Source organism: Amblyraja radiata, chromosome 33 (assembly GCF_010909765.2).
Source record: "Amblyraja radiata isolate CabotCenter1 chromosome 33, sAmbRad1.1.pri, whole genome shotgun sequence".
Lineage (NCBI taxonomy): Eukaryota > Metazoa > Chordata > Chondrichthyes > Rajiformes > Rajidae > Amblyraja > Amblyraja radiata.
This window is the reverse complement of record NC_045988.1, coordinates 5,503,097-5,525,690: the sequence shown is the minus strand read 5'-3', so window position 1 is coordinate 5,525,690 and position 22,594 is coordinate 5,503,097. Positions and strand designations below refer to the sequence as shown.

Below are 22,594 nucleotides of genomic sequence, written 5' to 3'. Positions count from 1 at the left end.
CTGTATCTCTAAATGAAACTAAACTAAATATGACTAACCCAATGTACTAACTTGGTCAGCATAGACAAGGTGGGCCGAAGGGCCTGTTTCCACACTGTATAACTATTAATCTATAAGGTCATAAGGAATAGGAGTATAACTAGGCCATTCGGCCTATCAAGTCTACTCCGCCATTCAATCATGGCTGATCTATCTCTCCCTCCTAACCCCATTCTCCTGCCTTCTCCCCATAACCTCTTCACACCTGTACTAATTAAGAATATATCTGTTTCTGCCTTAAATATATCCTCTGATGGGCTCCACAGCCTTCTGTGGCAAAGAATTCCACAGATTCACCACCCTCTGACTAAAGACATTCCTCCTCCTCCTTCTTAAAAGAATGTCGTTTAATTCTGAAGAACGTCCTTTAATTGGGGAGAATTATGATTCTCAATAGTACTGAGAATAGATACTACTCCACCCATTCAAGTTAGTCACCTTTCACAAGAGGGAAGTCTAACAACCTATCTGTGAATTCATTGTTCAACATTCTGGGCTATTTTTGACTGGATCAGTATTTGGAGAAATCTGGGAGGGATGGTAAAATTCCAGAACAACTGATCACTGAAAAGGTGAAGATGTTAGAGGTATTAGCACGCTGAAAGGTGGATAAATTCCCAGCGTTCAGTGAGCGCTACCTTCAGGTAGAAGGTACAGGAGCCTGAAGACTGCAACGTCCAGGCTCAGAAACAGCTACTTCCCCACAGCCATCAAGCTATTGAACTGAACTCAAACAAAACTCTCAACATTAATAGCCCATTATCTGTTTATTTGCACTTTATCTGTTTTATTTATTCATGTGTGTATATATTCATACAATGGTATATGGACACACTGATCTGTTCTGTATTCATGTCTTCTATGTTCTGTTGTGCTGAAGCAAAGCAAGAATTTCATTGTCCTATCTGGGACACGACGATAAACTCGTCCAGATGTGTCCTCGGCCACCAGGGGAAGCAAGCAAGGAGATGTCTGGCATCTCTGACAGAAATGTTCAAATCTTCTACGTCGGCACGGTGGCGCAGCGGATAGAGTGGCTGCCTCACGGCGCCAGAGACCCGGGTTCGATCCTGACTACGGGTGCTGCCTGTACACAGTTTGTACATTCTCCCCGCCACCACATGTGTTTTCTCCAGGAGCGGCGGTGGAAAGCATCTTGTCCGGAAATATTACCATCTGGTTTGGGAATTGCTCTGCCCAGGACAAGAAGGCTCTGCAGAGAGTAGTGCGTTCGGCCGAATGCACTATGGGAACTTCACTCGCCCCTCTGCAGGAACTATACATCAGGAGGTGCAACTCCAGAGCCAATAAAATCATGGGAGACCCCTTCCACCCCTGCAACGGACTGTTCCAGCTGCTACGGTCAGGCAAACGCCTCCGTTGCCATGCTGTGAGAACGGAGAGGTTGAGAAGGAGTTTCTTCCCAGAGGTCAATCGGACTGTAAATCTCACCAGGGACTAACTTTACTGAACGTTTTTTCCTTCCGCCCACAATATTTAATATGTAAAAGAATATGTGATTGTGTTTATAGTTTGTTTGTTTGTTTGTTTGTTTGTTTGTTTGTTTGTTTGTTTTTTTGCACAAAGTCCGCGAGCATTGCCACTTTTCATTTCACTGCACATCTCGTATGTGTATGTGACGAATAAACTTCTTGACTTGACTTGACTTGACTATCTCAACAAGTCTAATAGACGCATGCCAAGGATGGTGGACGGTGCCTTTTATATGCATGGAGTACGGGACATGCACCTTCCCACAGGTGAGGTCCCCACTGTCAGAGGGTAGTGAGATTTATGCAAAGTTTTACTGATGTGGAATCATTGTGGATTAGCTTGCAGAGCACACAAGCCCACTGATGTTCATGTAGGGCGTGCAACATGAGGGTGTGGTCGCTGCAGTTGAATGTTATGAATAGGTTCAAATTAATTGCCATTGTTGTTCGATGAGGGTTTTGTGCTTTGAGCTGCATTTCAGGTTAGGACGGAAGCTGCAGCATTAATAGTGTTCACGTGCGTGGAACATATGGGACTTCTTGAGGCGCCACATCCATTACTTGGAATTGGCTTTTCTTGGCATAAATGCCCAGGGCTCTCTCTCCCTCTGCCTTCTGAACCTGGCTGGTATAGATCGAACATCTCTCCTCCAAGACTCTCACTGCAGAGTCCAAGGATCTTGACCGACATCAAGACCCTTCTAATGACCAAGCATCACCACGTTCGCATCAAGTGCACGACATAAACAGGTGTAATTTAAGGAAAGAAGAAATATAAGGCGGAGGTAGTTAAGACTGGGACTATCCCAACGTTTAAGAGGCAGTTAGACAGGTTCATGGATAGGACAGGTTTGGAGGGATATGGACCAAACGCAGGCAGGTGGGACTAGTGTAGCTGCGGCATATGTGGGCACGTTGGGCCGAAGGGCCTGTTTACACGCTGTATCACTCTATGACTCTATGAATATGAGTAGGTTGTTTGATCCTCGAATGTTCCCCTCTCGCCAATGTGTACAAGATATGAGGGACATGGATAAAATGAAGACCCACAGACCTTTTCCCAGGGCAGAGGATTCTAAAACCAGAGTGTTTGTGTGTTGTCCGAGTCTAAACACCTGCGATACTGCTGCAGGTAACATTCTCCATTGTACCTGTACCTGCACCTCACCGTACTTGTGCATCTGACAATAAACTTGACTGGACTTGACTTGGCTCCAGCCTCCCGTCCATCGACTCCATCTACACCTCATGCTGCCTCGGACAAGACCACCAGCATAATCAAGGACCAGGCTCACCCCCGGTCACTCCCTCTTCTCCGCTTTCCCACCAAGTCCTTTCCATCGACTCCATCTACACCTCATGCTGCCTCAGCAAGGCCTCCAGCATAATCAAGGACCAGACTCACCCCCGGTCACTCCCTCCTCAACCCTCTAGCAGGTACTAACGCAACGTTTAAGAAACATTACATGGATAGGATATGGGCCAGACGCAGGCAGGTGGGACTACTGTAGCTGGGGCATGTTGGTCGGTGTGGGCAAGTTGGGCCAAAGAGTCTGTTTCCACCCTGTATGACTATGATTCGTCCATCAGGCAGGAGATACAGGAGTATGAAAAAGCATACCTCCAGATTCAGGAAATTTCTTCCCAAAGCTGTTATCTGTTACTGAACAGTTCTCTCCTTAGCTAGAGTGCGGTCCTGACCTCCCACCTACCTAATTTTAGACTTTTGAACCTTTGTTGATCGGACTTTATCAGATTTACAATGTTACATCTTTGCACTAAATATTGTGCCCTCTACACATTATCTATACAAGTGCACGGCTCAATCATAGTCACACAGTCTTTTACTTTTTGTGCTTGGACATCACATTAACAAAAGCTTTTCACTGTATCTCGGTACATGTGGCAATTATAAACTAAACTCAACTCAACTCAACTTGTTTTCAAGGGGCCTTCAAGTTGAGCCTGTAAATAGGATAAAGAAAAGAAAAGACAGGCTCAAAAATGCTGGAGTAACTCAGCGGGTCAGGCAGCATCTGTGGAGAAAAGGAATGGGTGATGTTTCGAGTCGAGACCTTTCTCAAGACAGGGAAAAGGGGAAAGCATCACAACCTGCTACGACCTCCTACGACCTCGTGATGACCATTCTGCGAGTATGTCAAGGGCAAATTCGGCAGAGGTCGTGAATTAGCTCGTGAATGGGACAGGCCCTTTAGATACATCTTAGATAAGCATCTCAGATCCAGTGCAAGTGCATAGCAGTGGTGCATTGTGACTGTACACAGAGTCGCCAGCTTGGTGCCATGTTCAAGTCCCGGTTATGTAGTAAGTTCAGGGATCTTGACCTGACCATGAAGGCCCGTTGTCATGGTGACGTTGCAGGGTCGGCCTGGCCAAGCTTGGCCGTGGTGCCCTCCGCCGCTGCTCCACCGCTGTAGGCCGCGTGCGGTCCACGTGCTCGGCCTCATGGAGCGGCGCGCAGTCCAGTCCAGCCCCGTGGCATCTCGGTCATTGTGTGCGTGACCTTCGGATGGTTACACCAGTGATACGTAGTCTGTTACATAAGTGTCTGGTACTCACGAGAGCACTGGCCCCTGGGCTTTGAGAAAACAAAGGAGCAGAGTTATTCAATCGCACTTAGAACAGGGAGTTGACTAGATTTAAGGGGAAATGGAACCGGTTAGGTTGCCTCGATGAGTCAGTGACACGAACGATCCCATGAGCCAGTTAGTTAATAATTTGTTCTTTCCAATTATAGCCACGTTTGTGGACACACCCAGTTTGTGGCGTCAACGTGTCAACATTCCAGCAACACAGCTGGTAGAGTCGCTGCATCACGGCGCCACAGATCCGGGTTGAATCCTGACCTCCCGCTGCTCTCTGTTTGGAGTTTGCACGTTCTCACCTGGAGCTCCTCCGGGTGCTCCGGTTTCATACGTTCACAAGTTGGAGGAGCAGAATTAAACCATTCGGCCCATCGAGTCTACCCCACCATTCAATCGTGGCTGATCTACCCCTCTCTCTCTCTCAACCCCATTCTCCTGCCTTCTCCCCATAACCCCTGACACCCGCACTCATCAAGAAACCTCCCAAAGACATACGTGTTTGTAGGTTAATCGAGCTCTGTAAATTGACGTTAGTGTGTAGTGAGTGGTTGAGAATGTGGGGTAACACAGAACTTGTGTGAATGGGTGACCGATGGTGAGCACAGACTTGGTGGGCCGAAGGGCCTGTTTCCGTGCTGTATATTTAGAAATGTTGTGGACTGTTTCAACTCATCCAGCACTGTGTTTTATCTCCACTTCAGAACTTCCTCAGCATAAAATGCCCTTCACAGAGTACACTTCTCACATTGATAATCTTTAATTGCTTCAAAATATATGTAGCCTAATTTATTGATTCATACCTAATTTTATCTCAGATGTTCAGCATCTGCTGTGTTTACCTGATAGATGAGTCAGTAGGTAGGTAGCTAGGTAGGTAGGTAGGTAGGTAGGTCATGGAAACAGCTAACCAAGTCCACGCTGACCATCAATCGCCCGTTCACACGAGTTATATGTTATCCGACTTTCTCATCTACACCCTACACACTAGTGTTAATTTTACAGCAGCCGATTAACCTACAAACCCGGACGTCTTTGGGATGTTGGAGGAAACTGGAGCATCCGGAGGAAAGCCACACAGTCACAGGGAGAACGTGCAAACTCCACGCAGGCAGCACCGGAGGTCAGGATCGAACCTGGGCCTCTGGCTACCGTGCCAACCCCACTCTCCCTCTTCATCAGTGTTCCATCAAGACCGACGACTTCATCAGTCATCACCTTCATTTCAAATGTGGACTCGCATTTTATGTTGCATTTCTTCTACTTCACAGTCTTGAATTCCTGAACTCGTTGCAAATGCCAGTAGACTTAGGCAGCGTTACATTCCATCACACTGCAGGTACAGTATCTAAAGGCTGTATCCACACAGCTTCCTACGTGAAATTCCAACTGGGATTACTGAGATTGGACGCGTCTATGAATTCTATGAATTCTACGAATTCTTTTCCGTTGAGTAGTTTGGGGCCTCAGTGATGCATTTCTGCAAATTCGATTGTGTAACAGCATTTCTGCTCAACACAGCTGATCAGGCATCCGGGCTCAATCTCGGTAGGTAGACACAAAAAGCTGGGGTAACTCAACGATTCGGACAGCATCTCTGGAGAAAAGGAATAGGTGACGTTTCAGGTCGAGACCCTTTTTCATACATCTCGATCTGAAACGTAACCTATTCCTTTTCTTCAGAGATGCAGTCTGACGCTGAGTTACTCCAGCTTTTTGTGTCTATCTACGGTTTAAACCAGCATCTGCTGATCCTTCCTACACATCCATTTCGATAAGTTTAGGTTTAGGTTTATTATTGTCACAGCGTAGAGCTTTATTTTGCATGTTACTGAAACAGATCAGATATAACAAACATTGATACAAACAGTTCAAACTCTAGTACAATAGGTAGAGCAAAGGGGAAGATACAGAGTGCAGAATACAGTTCCCGGTATTGTAGTGCATCAGTTCCTTAGACAAAGTCCAATGTCCCTCAATGGAATCAAACAGTACCCTAACCTATGGAAAGATAATTTCAGATGCTTGATAACAGAGGGGATGAAATTGTTCCCGATCTGGTGGTACATGCTTTCAAGCTCCTGTACCTTCTGCCAGATGGGAAGAAGAAGAAGAAAAGACTGGGGTGGGACCAGTCTTTGATTATGTTGGCTGCTTTTCCGAGGTGGCGTGATAGCAGCGGATGGCTGGAGGCATCTTTCAGAAAACTAAAGCGACCTGTTTCAATGACTACCGCCCTGTAGCCCTCAACATCCACCAGAATAAAGTGCTATTTTTGCAACAAACGCTCGGACAATCGAGACCCTTTGCAATTTGCTTACAGGGGGGGGGGGGGAGGTTGTGTTGTGCTCAAGAGCCCAGCAGCTGCAGTTCATCGTGTCTCTTGCTTATTTCTCTTTTGTTTCCAGTACTAGTGAACGGTCCATTGACTGGAATTAGCGCTGTCCATCTTTCCACAGACGCTGCCCCGAAACTGCACACAGTCAGTGTACGCAAGGCAGACACAAAATGCTGGAGAAACACAGCGGGTGAGGCAGCATCCATGGAGAGATGGAATTCACACGCTATCCAGCATTCTGTCTCACACAGTATTGTTTGATTTGATTCAACTTTATTGTCATTGCACAAATACGAGTACAGGTACAACGAAATGCAGTTTAGCATCTGGTCAGAGTGCAAGATAGTAGAAATAAAAATACTGGTTAAACAATATGTGGATGAATTAAACTGGTACATAGGCAAATACATGTATACAGATGGGAGAGTATAAAAGATAGCTAGCGTCGGGACTGTGAGTTCAGCAGTGTAATGGTGTTATTGAAAAAGCTGTTCCTCAGCCTGCTTGTGCGAGACCTGAGGCTCCTGTACGGCCTCCCTGATGGGAGGAGCAGTGCTTGCAGGTGTGATTCATTCTATCTCACACAGTGTTTGCACAGTTTTGTTATCTTGTTAAAGAAGGAACTGCAGATGCTGGAAAATCGAAGGTACACAAAAATGCTGGAGAAACTCAGCGGGTGCAGCAGCATCTGTGGAGCGAAGGAAATAGGCGACGTTTCGGGCCGAAACCCTTCTTCAGTGTTTGCAGGGTTTTGTTACCTTGTTATGTCAGTTGAGAAAATGGTTCAGTGTCCTCACTTTGTGGTACGTTGCTGCCACCCGCTGGCTGACAGTCACATCACATCCAACATGGTGAAGACACACAAAAAACGCCACAGAGCGTTGGGGGAAAGCGGTGGGTGTATGGAACGAGCTGCCGGAGGAGGTAGTTGAGGCAGGTACTATCGCGGCGTTTAAGAAACATTTAGACAGGTGCATGGATAGGACAGGTTTAGAGGGATATGGACCAAGGGCAGGCAGATGGGACTATTGTAGATGGGGCATGTTGACCGGTGTGGGCAAGTTGGGCCGAAGGGCCCGTTTCCACGCTGTATCACTCTATGACTCATTAACAACATTAGGCAGCTAACCCACACAATTCCACAGGGTTGTGGTTCCCTGTATTGTTTATTATTGCATTCAGTCAAAAATTACAGATCCTTTCATTTACAGATCCTTACACTTACAAGATTTCTTCGTTTGTCTGGTAATGGCAGTGTCTCTCTGCCTGGATAAGACCATCTCGGTGGACAGTGTCGCTATAACCTGTGGCCTGGCCTCCTTAAGATTTCCCCTCATTCTGAAGATTACTCAAATCAGATCACGTGTATCTTCATTCAAAGTTACACTCAGCGCCAAGATGCTCAACTAGCCAAATCTTTATGAGTCTGACTTGGAGATGCAGTGACACTCTGATGGTTGATTTTCACACGGCTAACCCGGTAGACAATGACAGAAGTTTTCACCTTAATTGAACCGCAGCAGGGGGGGGGAAGGAGGGGAACGACAATGGCCATATTTTCCCCCCATTGGAAGCTTCTCCTGCAGACTGAGCAAGTGCAGCTGGCACAAGCGGTCGGGTTAGGTTGAGCTGGTCAGTCCCAGCAGAGTCCAGGGGAGGGTGGTAGAGGCTGCCAGCAATGGCCAGCGGAGGCCCGGGCAGAAGGCGGCATTTTCGGCGTTGCACAGGTCCGTGGAGCAGCAGAGAACCTTCCTCCCTCCGACCACCAAGTTACTGGCGTCGGCATTGCACTCCGTTTGAAAGGAGCACTTCTTGCTTATTGTGATGTAACCAAGTCCTACTGTAAAAGCATAAAGATACAATGTCAACACACTGATACACTGGAGGGGTATAGAGTTACAAAGAGTTACAAAGAAAACTGTGTTTATGGATAGGCGAGTTTCGGGTCGAGACCCTTCTTCAGACTAATGTGGGGGGTGGGGGAAGAAAGGAAAGAAAGGAATTTTACCGAAGCCATTTTTGTCTACCGATTTTTCCAGCATCTGCAGTTCTTTCTTAAACATTTCATCTACTCCACTGCGAAATTTCCTCAAGACTACTTTGAAGAAATTCTCCTCCTCTCTACAAAGACAGTTTAGCAGCATCCTCTCTCACTGGCTTCCTTTATTTTTCCCGTCCCCCCCCCATCCCCCCCAACATCAGTCTGAAGAAGGGTCTCGACCCGAAACGTCACCTATTCCTTCGCTCCATAGATGCTGCCTCACCCGCTGAGTTTCTCCAGCACTTTTGTCTACCTTAGATTAGACACAAAGTGCTGGAGTAACTCAGGGGGACAGGCAGCATCTCTGGATAGAAGGAATGGTTCTTCCTCTTGCACTTTAAGAATAAGGGGTAAGCCATTTAGAACGGAGAGGAGGAAACACTTTTTCCCACGGAGAGTGATGAGTCTGTGGAATTCTCTGCCTCAGAGGGCGGTGGAGGCAGGTTCTCTGGATACTTTCAAGAGAGAGCTAGATAGGGCTCTTGAAGATAGCGGAGTCAAGGGATATGGGGAGAAGGCAGGAACGGGGTACTGATTTGTGGACGATCGGCCATGATCACATTGAATGGCGGTGCTGGCTCAAAGGGCCGAATGGCCTACTCCTGCACCTATTGTCTATTGTATGAAGTGCACAGCCTAAAGTTGTAAGACAACTCGTTCAAATTGATCTTCTGTTTGTGCACACCAGGTTGATTGCATTCGTCGAAACAGGTTGGACCACGTGAAGGTTGCAATCTCCCACCCCAAGAAATGGTTGACGTTTTGGGTCGAGACCCTTCTTCAGAAGTGTCTGAAGAACTTCTGAAGAAGTGTCTCGACCCGAAATGTCACCCATTCCTTCTATCCAGAGATGCTGTCTGACCTGCTGAGTTACTCCAGCATGTTGTGTCTATCTTCGGTGTAAACCAGCATCTGCAGTGGCTTCCTACAACTTTAGATGAGCTTCCAACCTAACTACATTTATTATCGTGTCTTATATTCTTTAACAGAGACAAATGTGAGCAGTGCAAGTCACTGGAGTCTTTGGGCAATATTTTCAAGGCAGAGAATGACAGATGTTTGATTGGTAAAGGTTATGGGGAGAAGGCGGGAGAATGGAGAGTGGTGAGTCTGTGGAATTCTCTGCCTCAGAGGGCGGTGGAGGCCGGTTCTCTGGATGCTTTCAAGAGAGAGCTAGATAGGGCTCTTAAAAATAGCAGAGTCAGGGGATATGGGGAGAAGGCAGGAACGGGGTACTGATTGTGGATGATCAGCCATGATCACATTGAATGACGATGCTGGCTCAAAGGGCCGAATGGCCTCCTCCTGCACCTATTGTCTATTGTCTATTAATGGGGTTGAGAGGGAAAGATAGATCAGCCATGATTGAATGGCAGAGTAGACTTGATGGGCCAAATGATCTAATTCTACTGCTAGAACCTATGAACTTATAATCAAGAATCTGTCAATCTCCACCTTAGCAAGACCTAGTGACAGCCTTCTGTTGCAATGAATTCCACAGATTCACCACCCTCTGACTAAAGAAATTCCTCCTCGTCTCCTTTCTAAAGGTATGCCCTTTTATTCGGAGCAAAACAATATCTGAAGCAGCGAGTGAATGGTAAACTATTTTCCCAAGAGGCTTATGTTATTCAAAGGGAAAGCAACTTACTCTGACTGAAGCCGACTGTCTTCACCGCGGTGAGGCACATGGTTTTGTTTGTGGGGCATTGCTGGCGATCAGTGGTACAAACCGTTGCCATTCTTGCATTGGTACAGTTGTAGCATTCCAATGCTTCAGCTGCAATGTCAATAGAACAATAAAACAGTACAGCACAGGAACAGGCCCTTCGGCCCACAATGTCCACGCCGCACATGACGCCAAGTTATACTAACCTCCTCTGCCTCATGAAGGGCATTTGGCATCAAAAGAGTCAAGTCAGCACAACAAGCAAGAGGACTGTACATTTCATTTATCTACACACTCTAATAGCTCGATTGTAATCATGTATTGTCTTTCTGCTGACTGGATAGCAGGCAAAAAAAGCTTTTCACTGTACCTCGGTACACATGACAATAAACTAAACTAACTAACTTCCTTGATCACATTGCTGACACATCCATCACCCCATTAATTTAGAGAAAATATAACCAAGAAATAATTGAAAATGCAATCCTAGTTATATATTATCTGTCAGATGCCACTTCCCAGGATTCACACACTATCATTACATTTCTGCATTGTTGATTAACCATGATTTTCATTTCAAATTCAATTTGGAGTTTTGCGTTATTGTACTACAGTATTTTTGAAAAACATCTCCAAGTCATTTTGGTCCCTTTGATTCCCACGTATGTTCTGTTTGTCAGCCTCATTATCCAGGTGCTTTTTAGTTTAGTTTAGAGATGCAGCTCAGAAACAGGCCCTTCGGCCCACCGAGTCCGCACCGACCAGCGATCCACGTACACTAACACTTTCCTACACACACTAGGGACAACTGACAATCCTACAAAAGCCAATCAGCCGACAAACCTGTAGGTCTTTGGAATGGAGGAGGAAACCGGAGCGCTCGGAGAAAACCCACGCGGTCACGGGGAGAACGTACAAACTCCGTGCAGACAGCACCCGTAGTCTGGATTGAACCCGGGTCACTGGCGCTGTGAGGCAGCAACTCCACCGCTGAGCCATCGTGCCGCCATGTGAAGTGAAGTTCAATGTCCAAATAGGATGTCAAAACCATTCCCCCCTCAACTTTAGATGCCGTTGAGAGAGACGGGGACAGTAATGGGAAAGTAGTGACTGCTGTTGTATTCTCACTAATGTCTATTGCCACCAAACCACAACATTGAGAAAACCTCAACATTTCAAAGTTTCAGATCATGGAAATTGACAAGTGATCTCTTCTATCGACACATGTACAATGATACTTTATTTATCAATGCAACATGGAGCCTTTGTAACAAAAATAATAATAACAAAAACTATAATAAATAGAAATGAAAAAAAAACATAATTTCTGAAAGTCCCATGAGAGGTGATTAACTTTGTTTATCGTGGGTCTGAGACTCTCTAGCCCCTAACCCCCTTTCCCTCATTGACACAGCCATGTTTATAGCATGATCTATACAACGCGAGGTTTCTGAGGAATGCAGCTGTTGCGTTCGAGGAGAGCTACCTGTGCACTTGCTTATGTCACCAAGTTCTCCAGAGTTTGCACGTCCCTGAGATCCTGGGAGGGTCACCCACGGCGGGCAGGTCGAGAGGGAGGTCCCCGACAAAGCGTGGTCCGAGAAGTAGACCTCGACAACGGTGGAACGGGGGGAGGATGGAAGATGGATGGATGGATGGATGGATGCACCATAACGGCCGAGAAGGTGCAGGGAGAGACCCCCAACTGCGGTGGAGTCCATGCTGGCAGACCCAGGTCTGCCCCTGTCAAGGACCGTGTGGTGGCCGCCTGTGCACCAAAGATGTCACATACGGAAGTCCACCTGGACTGACACATCTGGCTTTTTTGACCAAGAGGACAATCATACCTGACTTTGAGCAATCGCCGATGTTGATGTCGCCCAAAGTTTTTATCTTGCAGAATGCCCACAGACCTATCGCCAGAGATTGTAAGTGGAAAGAGGTTGGTCAGGAGAAGGGATTGTTAAGGAGGCATTTTTAGAGGGAACTGGTCCAAATGCGGGCAAACGGGATTGGCAAGGATATGTTCAGTTCAGTTCAGTTTTATTTGTCATATGTAGGTTAACACAGGGTCAACGGTACAATGAAATGTGTTTGACAAGACAACGGGTCACCTCAACAATGATATTACAAGATTTTTTTTTAATGGACCAAAGGGCCTGCTTGCTTGATGCACAGGCTCTCTGACACTCGCTTAGACAGTTTTCATTAAATTACATCAACATAAAATTTTAAGTGCTCTTTCATTTGATGCAACCAATAAAAAATAATGTGATCAAACATAATGTGATCTTACCGAACAGGGAGCAAAATGCTGTAATGAAGGCTCCAGTAATTAATTTCATTTTGATCTTATCTTTAGCTGCTGAATGTCAACGATTCTGCCTTCTTCTATTTGCTTCCTGGTGAGAAACATATAAACGTGTACTACTATTTTAAATTTAAAACCATCCTGTAACAATTGTATCTACAGTAAATGAGATCCACCCACCGCAGACTCCGAATCGGCCTCGAAGAACCTCGTTGCCGAGAGCAAGGAGGGACCAAGAGTGGGGTGGACCGGCGAGGACAATGGGGGTACCCAGCGTGGGGGTGCAGCAGAGAATAAAGGGACCCGGCGTGAGGGGTCACCAAGAACAAAGGTGAGGCTCGCCGCCAGGCCCAGACTTTGCCAAAGAGCACTAGCTTCACAAAGATCTTTCAGGTGGGGACCTCAGTCCATATTCCAGATTCATTCATGACCCACAGTCCTCAGTGCCCTCTTGAACTAACTCGGAGGGACATTGAGATGTGGCAAGCTGCTCTGTGAAACAACAATGGGCCTGATGGAACTGGCTTTGTGGCCAGCTGCCCCCATTGCCACAGCAACCCCAACCCACTCCATCCAACCCTCTGGCCCATCCATTCTCTTAAGAACCAAGAAATGAAGGACAACTAGTCAAAAATACGGTTGTTGTTTTAGATTCATAGCATCTGAAGTTTCTCTTTGATCATTACCTCTTTGCCATCATACAAGAGCAGTAAGAAGTTGAGTTGCAGAGTCCTGCTTACAAGCTGTTATTGTGTAAATGCCTGGTGTGAATGAATTGGGTATCTGCCTCATTGGAAAGTGCCTGAGTTCAGTCCTTGTCTAATGCCTGGGTCTGCAACTCTTCCACCCACAAATGTTAATGATCACATCCCCGCCATGACCAACAGAACTTGACCATCGAGAGCTCGCAGTCTCGGGAGAGGCCGTTGATGTCTGGAGCTCCAACGACGCAGAAGGTTCGACCCGCCCCGACCCGGGGTCAGATCGCCCGGCGCAGGGAGCTGACATCACCCCGATGCAGGAGCTGATCGCCCTGACGCGGAGGGCCCAAACGCTGCCGGCTACAGGAGTCAAGGTCGTCCCGTCAACAGAAGGCTGGAGGCCCCCGATCGCAGGAGAACAAAGAAGGGAAGAGATTGAACTTTTTTTCACCTTCCATCAGTGAGGAATGTGGAAGAGTCATTGTGGTGGATGTTTATGTTAAAATGTATTTTGTGTGTTCCGTTGCTTTTTATTTGTATGACTGACTTGGCAAATGAAATTCCTCGTATGTTGCAAAACATACTTGGCTAAGTATTACTGTATTGTAAAATGTGTTACACTGAAATACAATGTTAAAATTAATTAGTTCATGAGCAGCAGTAAAACAAGAGATCTCTAATTTCACTTTTTAATTGTCAATTATATATTAATATATTTTTAATTCAATATTAACATGTACATTTTAATATATTATGTATCACAAAGTTTTGATTAACTTCCTCATTGTTTTTGGGGAAAAAACTTTTTATTGATAAGTTTTGAGATAGTTTTTAAATTAGTTTTCAGTGCTATGAAAGTTTTATTTCACCTTCTATTTATGCTTCCTAAAGGATTACTTTCACCAAGGTCCCATTCGTACGTACCTTGTGATGAGTGTCGCCTCGTGGTGTCTAGAACAGAGGCAGTGAAATTAACAAGACTTTGGGAGAAATGATGCGTTCAGCGATCTTAAGCGACTCTTGGTCATTTACAATTCAGAATCGTACAAGCTGGATAAATGCATGGCATAAGCATGTCAGTTATCAGTTTTAAATTAAATACTGCGGTAATATTGCATCACAATCACTGGACTGTGATCATGCATTAGATAGGGAAACATTATGATGTCACAGAAGGTAGACACAAAGTGCTGGAGCAACTCAGCAGGTAAGGCAGCATCAAAGATACTAGAGGAGCTCCTCTAGTATCTTTGGGCAGCATCTCTGGAGAGAAGGAACGGCTGACGTTTCGGGTTGGAACCCTTGAATTGAATTGAATCCTTTATTTGTCATTCAGACCTGTCGGTCTGAACGAAATGTACAAGCTGGATACATGCATGGCATAAGCACGTCAGTTATCAGTTTTAAATTAAATACTGCGGTAATATTGCATCACCTTCTGCAGACTGAAAGTAGAGAGGTGGGAATTGGAGGTAGTAAAAATGGCATCATATATATATCACATTTTGTGTCTATCCATTGATATTGGTATCAGTTTAATATTGTCATGTTTGCAGACGGTGAAAGCTTCGTATGCGAGCTATCCAACTGTACAGTCGGGGTCAAGGAAAGAGCGTTCACGTTTCGGCCGTTTCCACCAATCTTTCCACCACCACGCACAAGAAGCGACAAGACAGACCATTGTATGCAGATGCCGAGAACTGTGTTCAACTCTGGCTGAACAACTTCTAATCTTGTGTGTGAACTCGACAAGAAGAGGAACTGCACAGTCAAGTCATACACAAGTTCAAAGAGAAAAATACAAGCATGCAGAATACATTATTACAGTGTTATAGAGGAAACGGTCCAAGGTCTGCAATGAATTAGGTCATTGGATGCGATGGTGTGATGGTCTGGGCAGCGTCTATAATTCTCTGCAATTTCTTGCGGTCTTGGATGGAGCTGTTCCCAAACCATGCTGTGATGCGTCTTGAATAAATTTTTGCCACGGCGCATCTGTAGAAATTGGTTAGAGTTGTTAGGAACATGCCGAACCTCCTAAGCCTTCTAAGGAAGTTGAGGCATTGGTGGGATTCCTTGGCCACTCCTTCAATATGGGTGGACCAAAACAGTACAGGAATGGGTCTATTTGGCCCACAAAGTTTGTGCCAAACATAATGCCATGTTAAACTGATCTCATGATCCACATCCCTCCCTTCCCTGCACATCTCTCTGCCTATCTTAAAGGTTCTTAAACACCACTATCCATGTTAGCAAGGATAAAGAGCATGCTGCAGGAGAACGTGCTCCAATTGTACAGGGTCTTGCTGAGAGCACACCTGGAATAGTAAATACAGGGTGTGGTCTACCTCTCTAAGGATGGATACACTTGCGATGGGGTTAGTGCAGTGAAGCTTCACCAGATTGATTCCGGGCTCCCTTAGATTTATTGTAGGAGAAAAGAATAGGCAGACTTTCATAATTTGCCGAAAATGAGATGTGACCATGTTCATCCATACAAAGTTGTAAAGGGGCATTCTAGTGTGGATGTAGACTTGATGTTTTCCTTAGCTGGGCTGTCTGGAAGCAGAAATTTCTGTCAGAATAAAGAGTGAGATAACAAGACATGTTTTCCAATCAGTTCACATTGGTGAAACCTTGTATTCTCTACACCAGGCAGCTGCGTAACCAGTCCTTTTTATTCAAAGAAAGAGACGTCAATAGATTTCTGAACAGTGAAGGAATCAAGGGGTACAGTGATGGTGCTGAGCTCAAGATCTGTCATGATCTGAGCTGGCTCTGTATGGCCTGGATGGCATTATCATGGTCTGAATAGCCTACTCCAGCTCCTGTCTGGTCAGGTCAAGTTGAATTGAGTTTATTGCCCAAATGCACAAGTGTAGTAATGTACAGGTGCAATGAAAATCTTGTTCGCAGCAGCATCACCAGCAAATACATTCAGGTAACACACAAAAAGATAAATTATTGTTAAATTACACATAAATTCTGAAAAGAAAAAAAGGCAGGATGAAGAAACAAGGCATTAGTGTGAAAAAAACCTCACGAGCATGCATGGTCCCGACAGTCTCAACATAATGTTGTCAACCTTTGGATTTCTCTACTAAGCAATGTAGTTATAAACTCACAAAAGAAGCTTGTATCTTCTCCCTGTCATCGCATGGGTATTTCACAGGTGCTCCAATTTAATCCCACATCCTAAAAATATGCTGGCAGTCTAATTAGGTTAATTAGTGCCAATTAATAGCAATTTATAGTAGCTAATTAACCTACCCTATACTGGAGGCAGCTCAGTATTCCACAGACGGAGAACATTCAGGTGTGAGAGGGATGATGCAAAGGAGGCAAGTGCATTATTATTTCAATGAAGGAGTCGTTTGGTGAGGTTTTATTTGAGAGATACAGCGCGGGAACAGGCCCTAGGGTCAACTGAGTCCACGCTGATCAACAATCACCCGTACACCAGTTCTATCCGACACACTTGAGACAATTTACAGAGGCTGATTAACCTACATGTCTTTGGAATGTGGATGGAAACCAGAGCTCGCACAGGTAGAATGTGCAAACTCTCGATGCTCAGAGCTGATTTTTACCCTCTGTAAGATAAGGTCAGTTCACACCATCAGGTTTGGTGGCAATGTGGAGTTGGTCCTTGGTGAGTGGAAAGATACAGCGTGGACACAAGGTGTACGGCCCCACCGAGCTGACCACCGATCACCCGCTCTATGTTATCCTACATTCGCATCCACTGCTTACACACCAAGAGCAATTTACAGAAGGCAATTAACCTACAAACCTGCATGTCTTTGGAATGTGGGAGGAAACCGGAGCACCCGGAGGAAACCCACACAGTTACAGTGAGATTGTACAAACTGCACATGGACAGCATCAAATGTCAGGATCAAACCCATGTCTTTGTTACTTTGTGTAATTGGAACACATTTTCCTGCAATAAAGCCCAGCATATCATTTATGATTGCTGCAAGTTCAAACGCGTTAGTGCACAAGGAATAGAAACATTTGAACCAATGTCATGCTGGTGACATATCAAGCATAGATCGAGGGAGGGAACATGACTGGAGAGATGTCCATTGGGTTGGGAAGTGTGATGGCAGAGCAATAGATCCACTGTTCGCAGTGATGGCTCCTGGCAACTAAATGGACACGAATGTGAAGATGGTGGAACAAGAGCACTGGGTTGACCTTGGAATTTCTTCAGATGTGAACATTGCAATATTGGCACAAGGCCTCTGCCAAGAGCTGATGGTTCATACTATTAGGAAGGAGATGAGGATTTTTTTTAGGCGGAGGGTGGTGAATAGGTAGAATTTATTGCCACAGACGGCAATAAGAGATGGAGGCCGAGATCTTTTTAAGGCAGAGATCGACAGATTCTTGATTAGTGCAGGTGTGAAGAGTTATGGGGAGAAGGCAGGAGAATGGGATTGAGAGGGAAAGATAGATCAGCCATGATTGAATGGCAGAGTGGACTTGATGGGCCGAATGGCCCAATTTGGTCCTAGAACTTATGAACTGATTGTTTGCAATGACAGAATGTCAAAAATAGTGAAAACAAATCATGATCTTAAATCATGAAGAAGGGTCTCACCCCGAAACATCACCCATTCCTTCTCTCCAGAGATGCTGCCTGTCCCACTGAGTTACTCCAGCTTTTTGTGTCTACTCATGATCTTAAATGTCAACTCTGAATAGATGCTGCCTGACTTGAATACTTTTAGCTGCTCTATTTTCATTTCAAATTTCAACATCTGCAGTATGTATATTTTGATTATTGTTAACTTTCTGTAATTTGGCTCAGTTTCTTCTACTTACCAGTCAGCATTTGGATTTTCTGTTTTTCCTTTCAAAGTGAGTAACTTGACATTTCACTCCATCAGCCTACCTCTTTCCAGCCCACTCAACCCACCCACATTCCTTGCAGCCTGTTCTGACTTTTTCCCTCAATTGCCAAGTTTTGTACCATCAGCAAATTTCAATACCTTTCATTCAGTCCCATTAGCTTAAAATCGGACACTTAGATTGCAATTAAGTGGATTTTATAACCCAGAGGATGACATTTTAAACCATCTCATAAGCAAAGAGAACTAAACGCACAAAAGTACCACCATTATGTGTTGATTGTTTCTGATTAACGTCCTTTCAGTACATTAGAACGGAGACGAGGAAACACTTTTTTAGAACGGAGACGAGGAAACACTTTTTCTCACAGAGAGTTGAGAGTCTGTGGAATTCTCCGTATGGAGGGAGGTGGAGGCCGGTTCTCTGGATACTTTCAAGAGAGAGCCAGATAGGGCTCTTAAAGATAGCCGAGTCAGGGGATATGGGGAGAAGGCAGGAACGGGGTACTGATTGGGGATGATCAGCCATGGTCACATTGAATGGCGATGCTGGCTCGAAGGGCCGAATGGCCTACTCCTGCACCTATTGTCTATTGTCTATTGTCTATTGGTACGTTTACGATGCAGTGAATGATAGGAGAAAGACAGTGGGATGGTTTGTATTTGGGCAGAAATCAGACAAGCTCAACTAACAACATGGACATCGGTGTAAGACAGAAAGGAATGGTAATGGTACAAAGAACAACCAAGTGGAACAGCAGAATTACTGGGAATCTAAAATCTGAAATAACTTGTGCACCACACTATTGCTATTGAGAATGTCACTGTATTAGATGCCTAATGTGGGAATGAAAGTTCAGTTTACACTTAGTCATAGTCATACAGGGTGGAAACAAGCCCTTCGGCCCAACTTGCCCACACCGACCAACATGCCCCATCTACACTAGATCCACCTGCCCGTGCTTAACTCATAACCCTTTAAATCTATCCTATCCACATACTTGTCTAAATGTCTCTTAAATGTTGTGATAGTACCTGCCCCAACTACGTCCTCTGGCAACTCGTTCCATATACCCACTGCCCTTTGTATGAATAAAAGTTACCCCTTAGGTTCCTATTAAATCTTTCCCCCCTCACCATAAACCTATATCCTCTGGTCCTTGATTCCCCAACTCTGGGCAAAAGACTCTGCATTTACCTGACCTATTCCTCTCATGATGTTGTACACTTGTACGCCAAAGGTCGGGCTCTTAATTTTCATTTCTATTTCCAGTACATGTTATGGAACCAGATTCAGTTTACTGCTGGAAAATATTAAAATAGACACAGAGAAATCACGAGAAGCTTAATGTTTGCAAGATGAGTGAATCAGTTATTTATGATTTTAGTTACAAATAGCATGAAATGATTTATGCGCCAGGGTTATACAACACAAGTGGTTTTGATATAATGAGAATATAACAGATATTAGCCAATGCCAAAATTATCCTCCTGACACATTGCTTGCAAGTGAGATAGCTCCACCTTCATTACTTCTACTTGATGAATACAAACTTTCTTATTAAATAAATAAAAATCAATGGTGATATTTTCCACTCTTTCATTCAGCATTTAATTGTCCATGAATATTGTTGCTGAGGTTGTTTCATTTTTGCTTTCATGCTTCATTATGTAATTTAACTTTGCTGATGTGGACATCAAGTCCCGAGTAAATGTTCATATGAAAGCAAACGCTGGTACCCGCCTTTTGGAAAGAACATAGAAATAAACTTTGTTGCTGTGCTGGTATCAACAACCTCAGTAACTCTCTAGCTTCCAGCAGATGGGGTATTTTCATGCAAGTTTTGCAAGGCCAGGTCAGTCCATTTCATGTCTTGTTCATTAATCGATTCTGTTGTTCCCCCGTTATCTTGTTCGGGTTCCGGAAGTTCACTCTAGGGAAGGAAAATAAACATGCAGGATATAGACAAGCACCTTTCTAAGATGCATATTAATGGGCAACTCTTCCTCTTCTTCTTGTGTATGGCGTGCACAGCCTAAAGTTGTAGGTCAACTTGTTCTATTTGATCTTATTTGATTGTGCACGCCAGGTTGATTGCATTCGTCGAAACAGGGCTGACCACGTGAAGGTTGCAATCTCCCACCCCATGGGCTCCTCCGTTTACAGGATCTCCAGAGGGAATTCACAAGTTCATAAGTTATAGGAGCAGAATTAGGCTTTTCGGCCCATCGCGTCTACTCCGCCATTCAATCATGGCTCTCAACCCCATTTTCCTGCCTTCTCCCCATAACCCTTGAAACAAGTACTTTTCAAGAATCTGCAAATCCTCCCCTTTAAAATACCCAATGACGGCCTACACAGCTTTCTGTGGCAATGAATTCCACAGATTCACCACCTTCTGATGAAAGAAATTCCCACTCATCTCCTTTCTAAAGGTATGTCCTTTTATTCTGAGGCTATTACAGATGTTAGAATAACTTTAGGCTGTTCAAACCTGAGAGTTACTCTGAGTACAGTACATACCAAAGGTATCTCCACATCCTCATACGGCAGCTTGTCTTCCCGCCACGCATCATCAATCAAGTCCAGAATTCTGCCGTCTCGCTGTACCTCACTGTCCATTTAATCGGTTGTCAGACCACACTAATGAATCCTGGAGTTACAGATGTGGATATGTCTTTAAGATAAAGAAATTAGCAAGTGCAGATGAAGCCTTTTCCACAACATTTTTAAATACAGGAGTATTCCAAATACAGGATCTAGGAGTCCTCCAAGCTAACAATGATCTATTCTACGTTCCTGATCTCCATCCCCTTTGATGTCTCGTTTTCACACCTTACCCTTCCTTATCTCTCTGTCGCCCTCTCCCGATACTCAGTCTGAAGAAGACTCGACCCGAAACGTCACCCATTCCTTTTATCCAAAGATGCTGCCTGTCCCGCTGAGTTACTCCAGCATTTTGTGTCTACTTAGGTGTAAACCAGCATCTGCAGTTCCTTCCTACACATTTTCAAATCCAGCATCCTTTTGTTACCATGGGTTCACACGAACCTGTTCTTCATTACACATATGTTAAGTCAAATGTAAACCAAGAGGCTGTAGTTGCTTGAATCTAAAACTGAAAAAAACACCTTGGACCCTCTTTGTCCTTTACCGCTCCCACCCTCTCCTTCCTGCCACCAACCCCTTTATTCATCCCCTTTGATGTCTCATTTTCACACCTTACCCTTCCTTATCTCTGTCGCCCTCTCCCAGTACTCAGTATGAAGAAGGGTCTCGGCCCGAAACGTTGCCTATTTCCTTCGCTCCATAGATGATGTTGCACCCGCTGAGTTTCTCCAGCATTTTTGTGTACCCTTTATTCATCCTCCCTCCCCCTACCACCCACTACAAGCTCCACCGTCCCTCCCACTTACTAACAACCCCCCCCCCCCTCCCCTCCACACACACACATACATCTCCCCCTCCTCCCATCACAAGCTCCCCCCTCCCCTCCACACAACACATACATCCCCCTCCACACACACACACACACATACATCTCCCCCCCTCCACACACACACATACATCTCCCCCCCCCCCCCTCCACACACACATACATACATCTTCTTCTCCTCCTCCCTCCCCTTTCCCCCTCCCTCTCCAACCTTCATCAATCCTTCCCCCTCCTCCCATCACAAACTCCACCGCTCCTCCATCCCTCTCCTCCTCTTCCTTTACCCCAACACCTTGATTAATCCTCCACCCACAAGCTCCACCCCTCCCTCCATAACCCCCCCCCCCTCCCTCCCTCCACAAACTCCCCAGAACCTCCATCTTCCCAATTTACCAACAACAGCCCATCTCTCCCCCTCTCCAACCCCTTCATTCATCCTCCCTCCCTCCACTGTCCATGCCACTTACCAACAAGAACCACTTGTTCTCTCCTTCTCTCTTTCTCTCCTTCCCTCTCTCCCTCTGTGTGCACCGACAGGACGGTCCGCTGTCCTCTATAAACGATCCGACGGCTCCCACCGGCCCGGCTAAAGGTACCGGATTACAGGCTGAGGCGGAGAGAGGGGAGAGGAGGAGAGGGGAGAGGAGGAGAGGGGAGAGGAGAGAGGGGAGAGGGGAGAGAGTAGGAGAGGAGAGAGGAGGTGAGAGGAGAGAGGGGGAGAGGAGAGAGGAGGAGAGAGTAGGAGAGAGGAGGTGAGAGGGGAGAGGAGAGAGGGGGGGAGAGGAGAGGAGGTGAGAGGAGAGGGGAGAGGTGAGGAGGGGAGAGGGGGTGAGAGGAGAGGGGAGAGGAGAGAGTGGGAGAGAGTAGGAGAGGAGAGGAGAGAGGAGGAGAGGAGAGAGGAGGAGAGGAGAGAGGAGGAGAGAGTAGGAGAGAGGAGGTGAGAGGAGAGGAGAGGAGAGGAGATGAGAGAGGAGGGGAGAGGAGGCGTGGGTGCTTTCTCCCCTCTGCTGCAGTGTGCGGGAGAGAAAGAGGTATGGGAGGTGCTGCTGCACCTTCTCTTGCTCGCTGGGCTGGGAGGGAAGGGAGATCAGTGAGAGTGAGAGGTG

The 22,594-nt window shown here is 45.7% G+C and overlaps 2 protein-coding genes across 3 annotated transcripts; both read right to left on the bottom strand.

Moving 5' to 3' along the window:
* Positions 1-7,610: 7,610 nt before the first annotated feature.
* Positions 7,611-12,588, bottom strand: LOC116991289 (ly6/PLAUR domain-containing protein 2-like). The gene is made up of 3 exons (XM_033049803.1): positions 12,480-12,588; positions 10,166-10,294; positions 7,611-8,313 (listed from the first exon to the last, which is right to left on the bottom strand). The coding sequence occupies exons 1-3, from the start codon at positions 12,526-12,528 to the stop codon at positions 8,093-8,095; spliced, it is 399 nt and encodes a 132-aa protein (XP_032905694.1). The 5' UTR covers positions 12,529-12,588; the 3' UTR covers positions 7,611-8,092.
* A 6,808-nt stretch (positions 12,589-19,396) lies between these two features.
* anapc13 (anaphase promoting complex subunit 13) lies at positions 19,397-22,113 on the bottom strand. 2 transcript variants are annotated; one of them, XM_033049667.1, is made up of 3 exons: positions 21,956-22,113; positions 20,576-20,729; positions 19,397-19,985 (listed from the first exon to the last, which is right to left on the bottom strand). In XM_033049667.1, the coding sequence occupies exons 2-3, from the start codon at positions 20,672-20,674 to the stop codon at positions 19,860-19,862; spliced, it is 225 nt and encodes a 74-aa protein (XP_032905558.1). In that variant the 5' UTR covers positions 20,675-20,729; positions 21,956-22,113; the 3' UTR covers positions 19,397-19,859. The 2 variants fall into 2 exon arrangements, with proteins under 2 accessions (XP_032905558.1, XP_032905559.1); XM_033049668.1 differs by lacking the exon at positions 21,956-22,113 and adding an exon at positions 21,279-21,297.
* Between the last annotated feature and the right edge of the window lie 481 nt (positions 22,114-22,594).

Excerpts from the sequence above, each read along its gene's own strand:
- LOC116991289 (XM_033049803.1), bottom strand. The coding sequence starts at position 12,528 with ATGAAATTAATTACTGGAGCCTTCATTACAGCATTTTGCTCCCTGTTC. Across the intron at positions 10,295-12,479 it reads AGCATTTTGCTCCCTGTTCG|CTGAAGCATTGGAATGCTAC; the intron begins GTAAGATCACAT and ends TTGACATTGCAG. Across the intron at positions 8,314-10,165 it reads GACAGTCGGCTTCAGTCAGA|TAGGACTTGGTTACATCACA; the intron begins GTAAGTTGCTTT and ends ATGCTTTTACAG.
- anapc13 (XM_033049667.1), bottom strand. The coding sequence starts at position 20,674 with ATGGACAGTGAGGTACAGCGAGACGGCAGAATTCTGGACTTGATTGAT. Across the intron at positions 19,986-20,575 it reads AGGATGTGGAGATACCTTTG|AGTGAACTTCCGGAACCCGA; the intron begins GTATGTACTGTA and ends TTCCTTCCCTAG.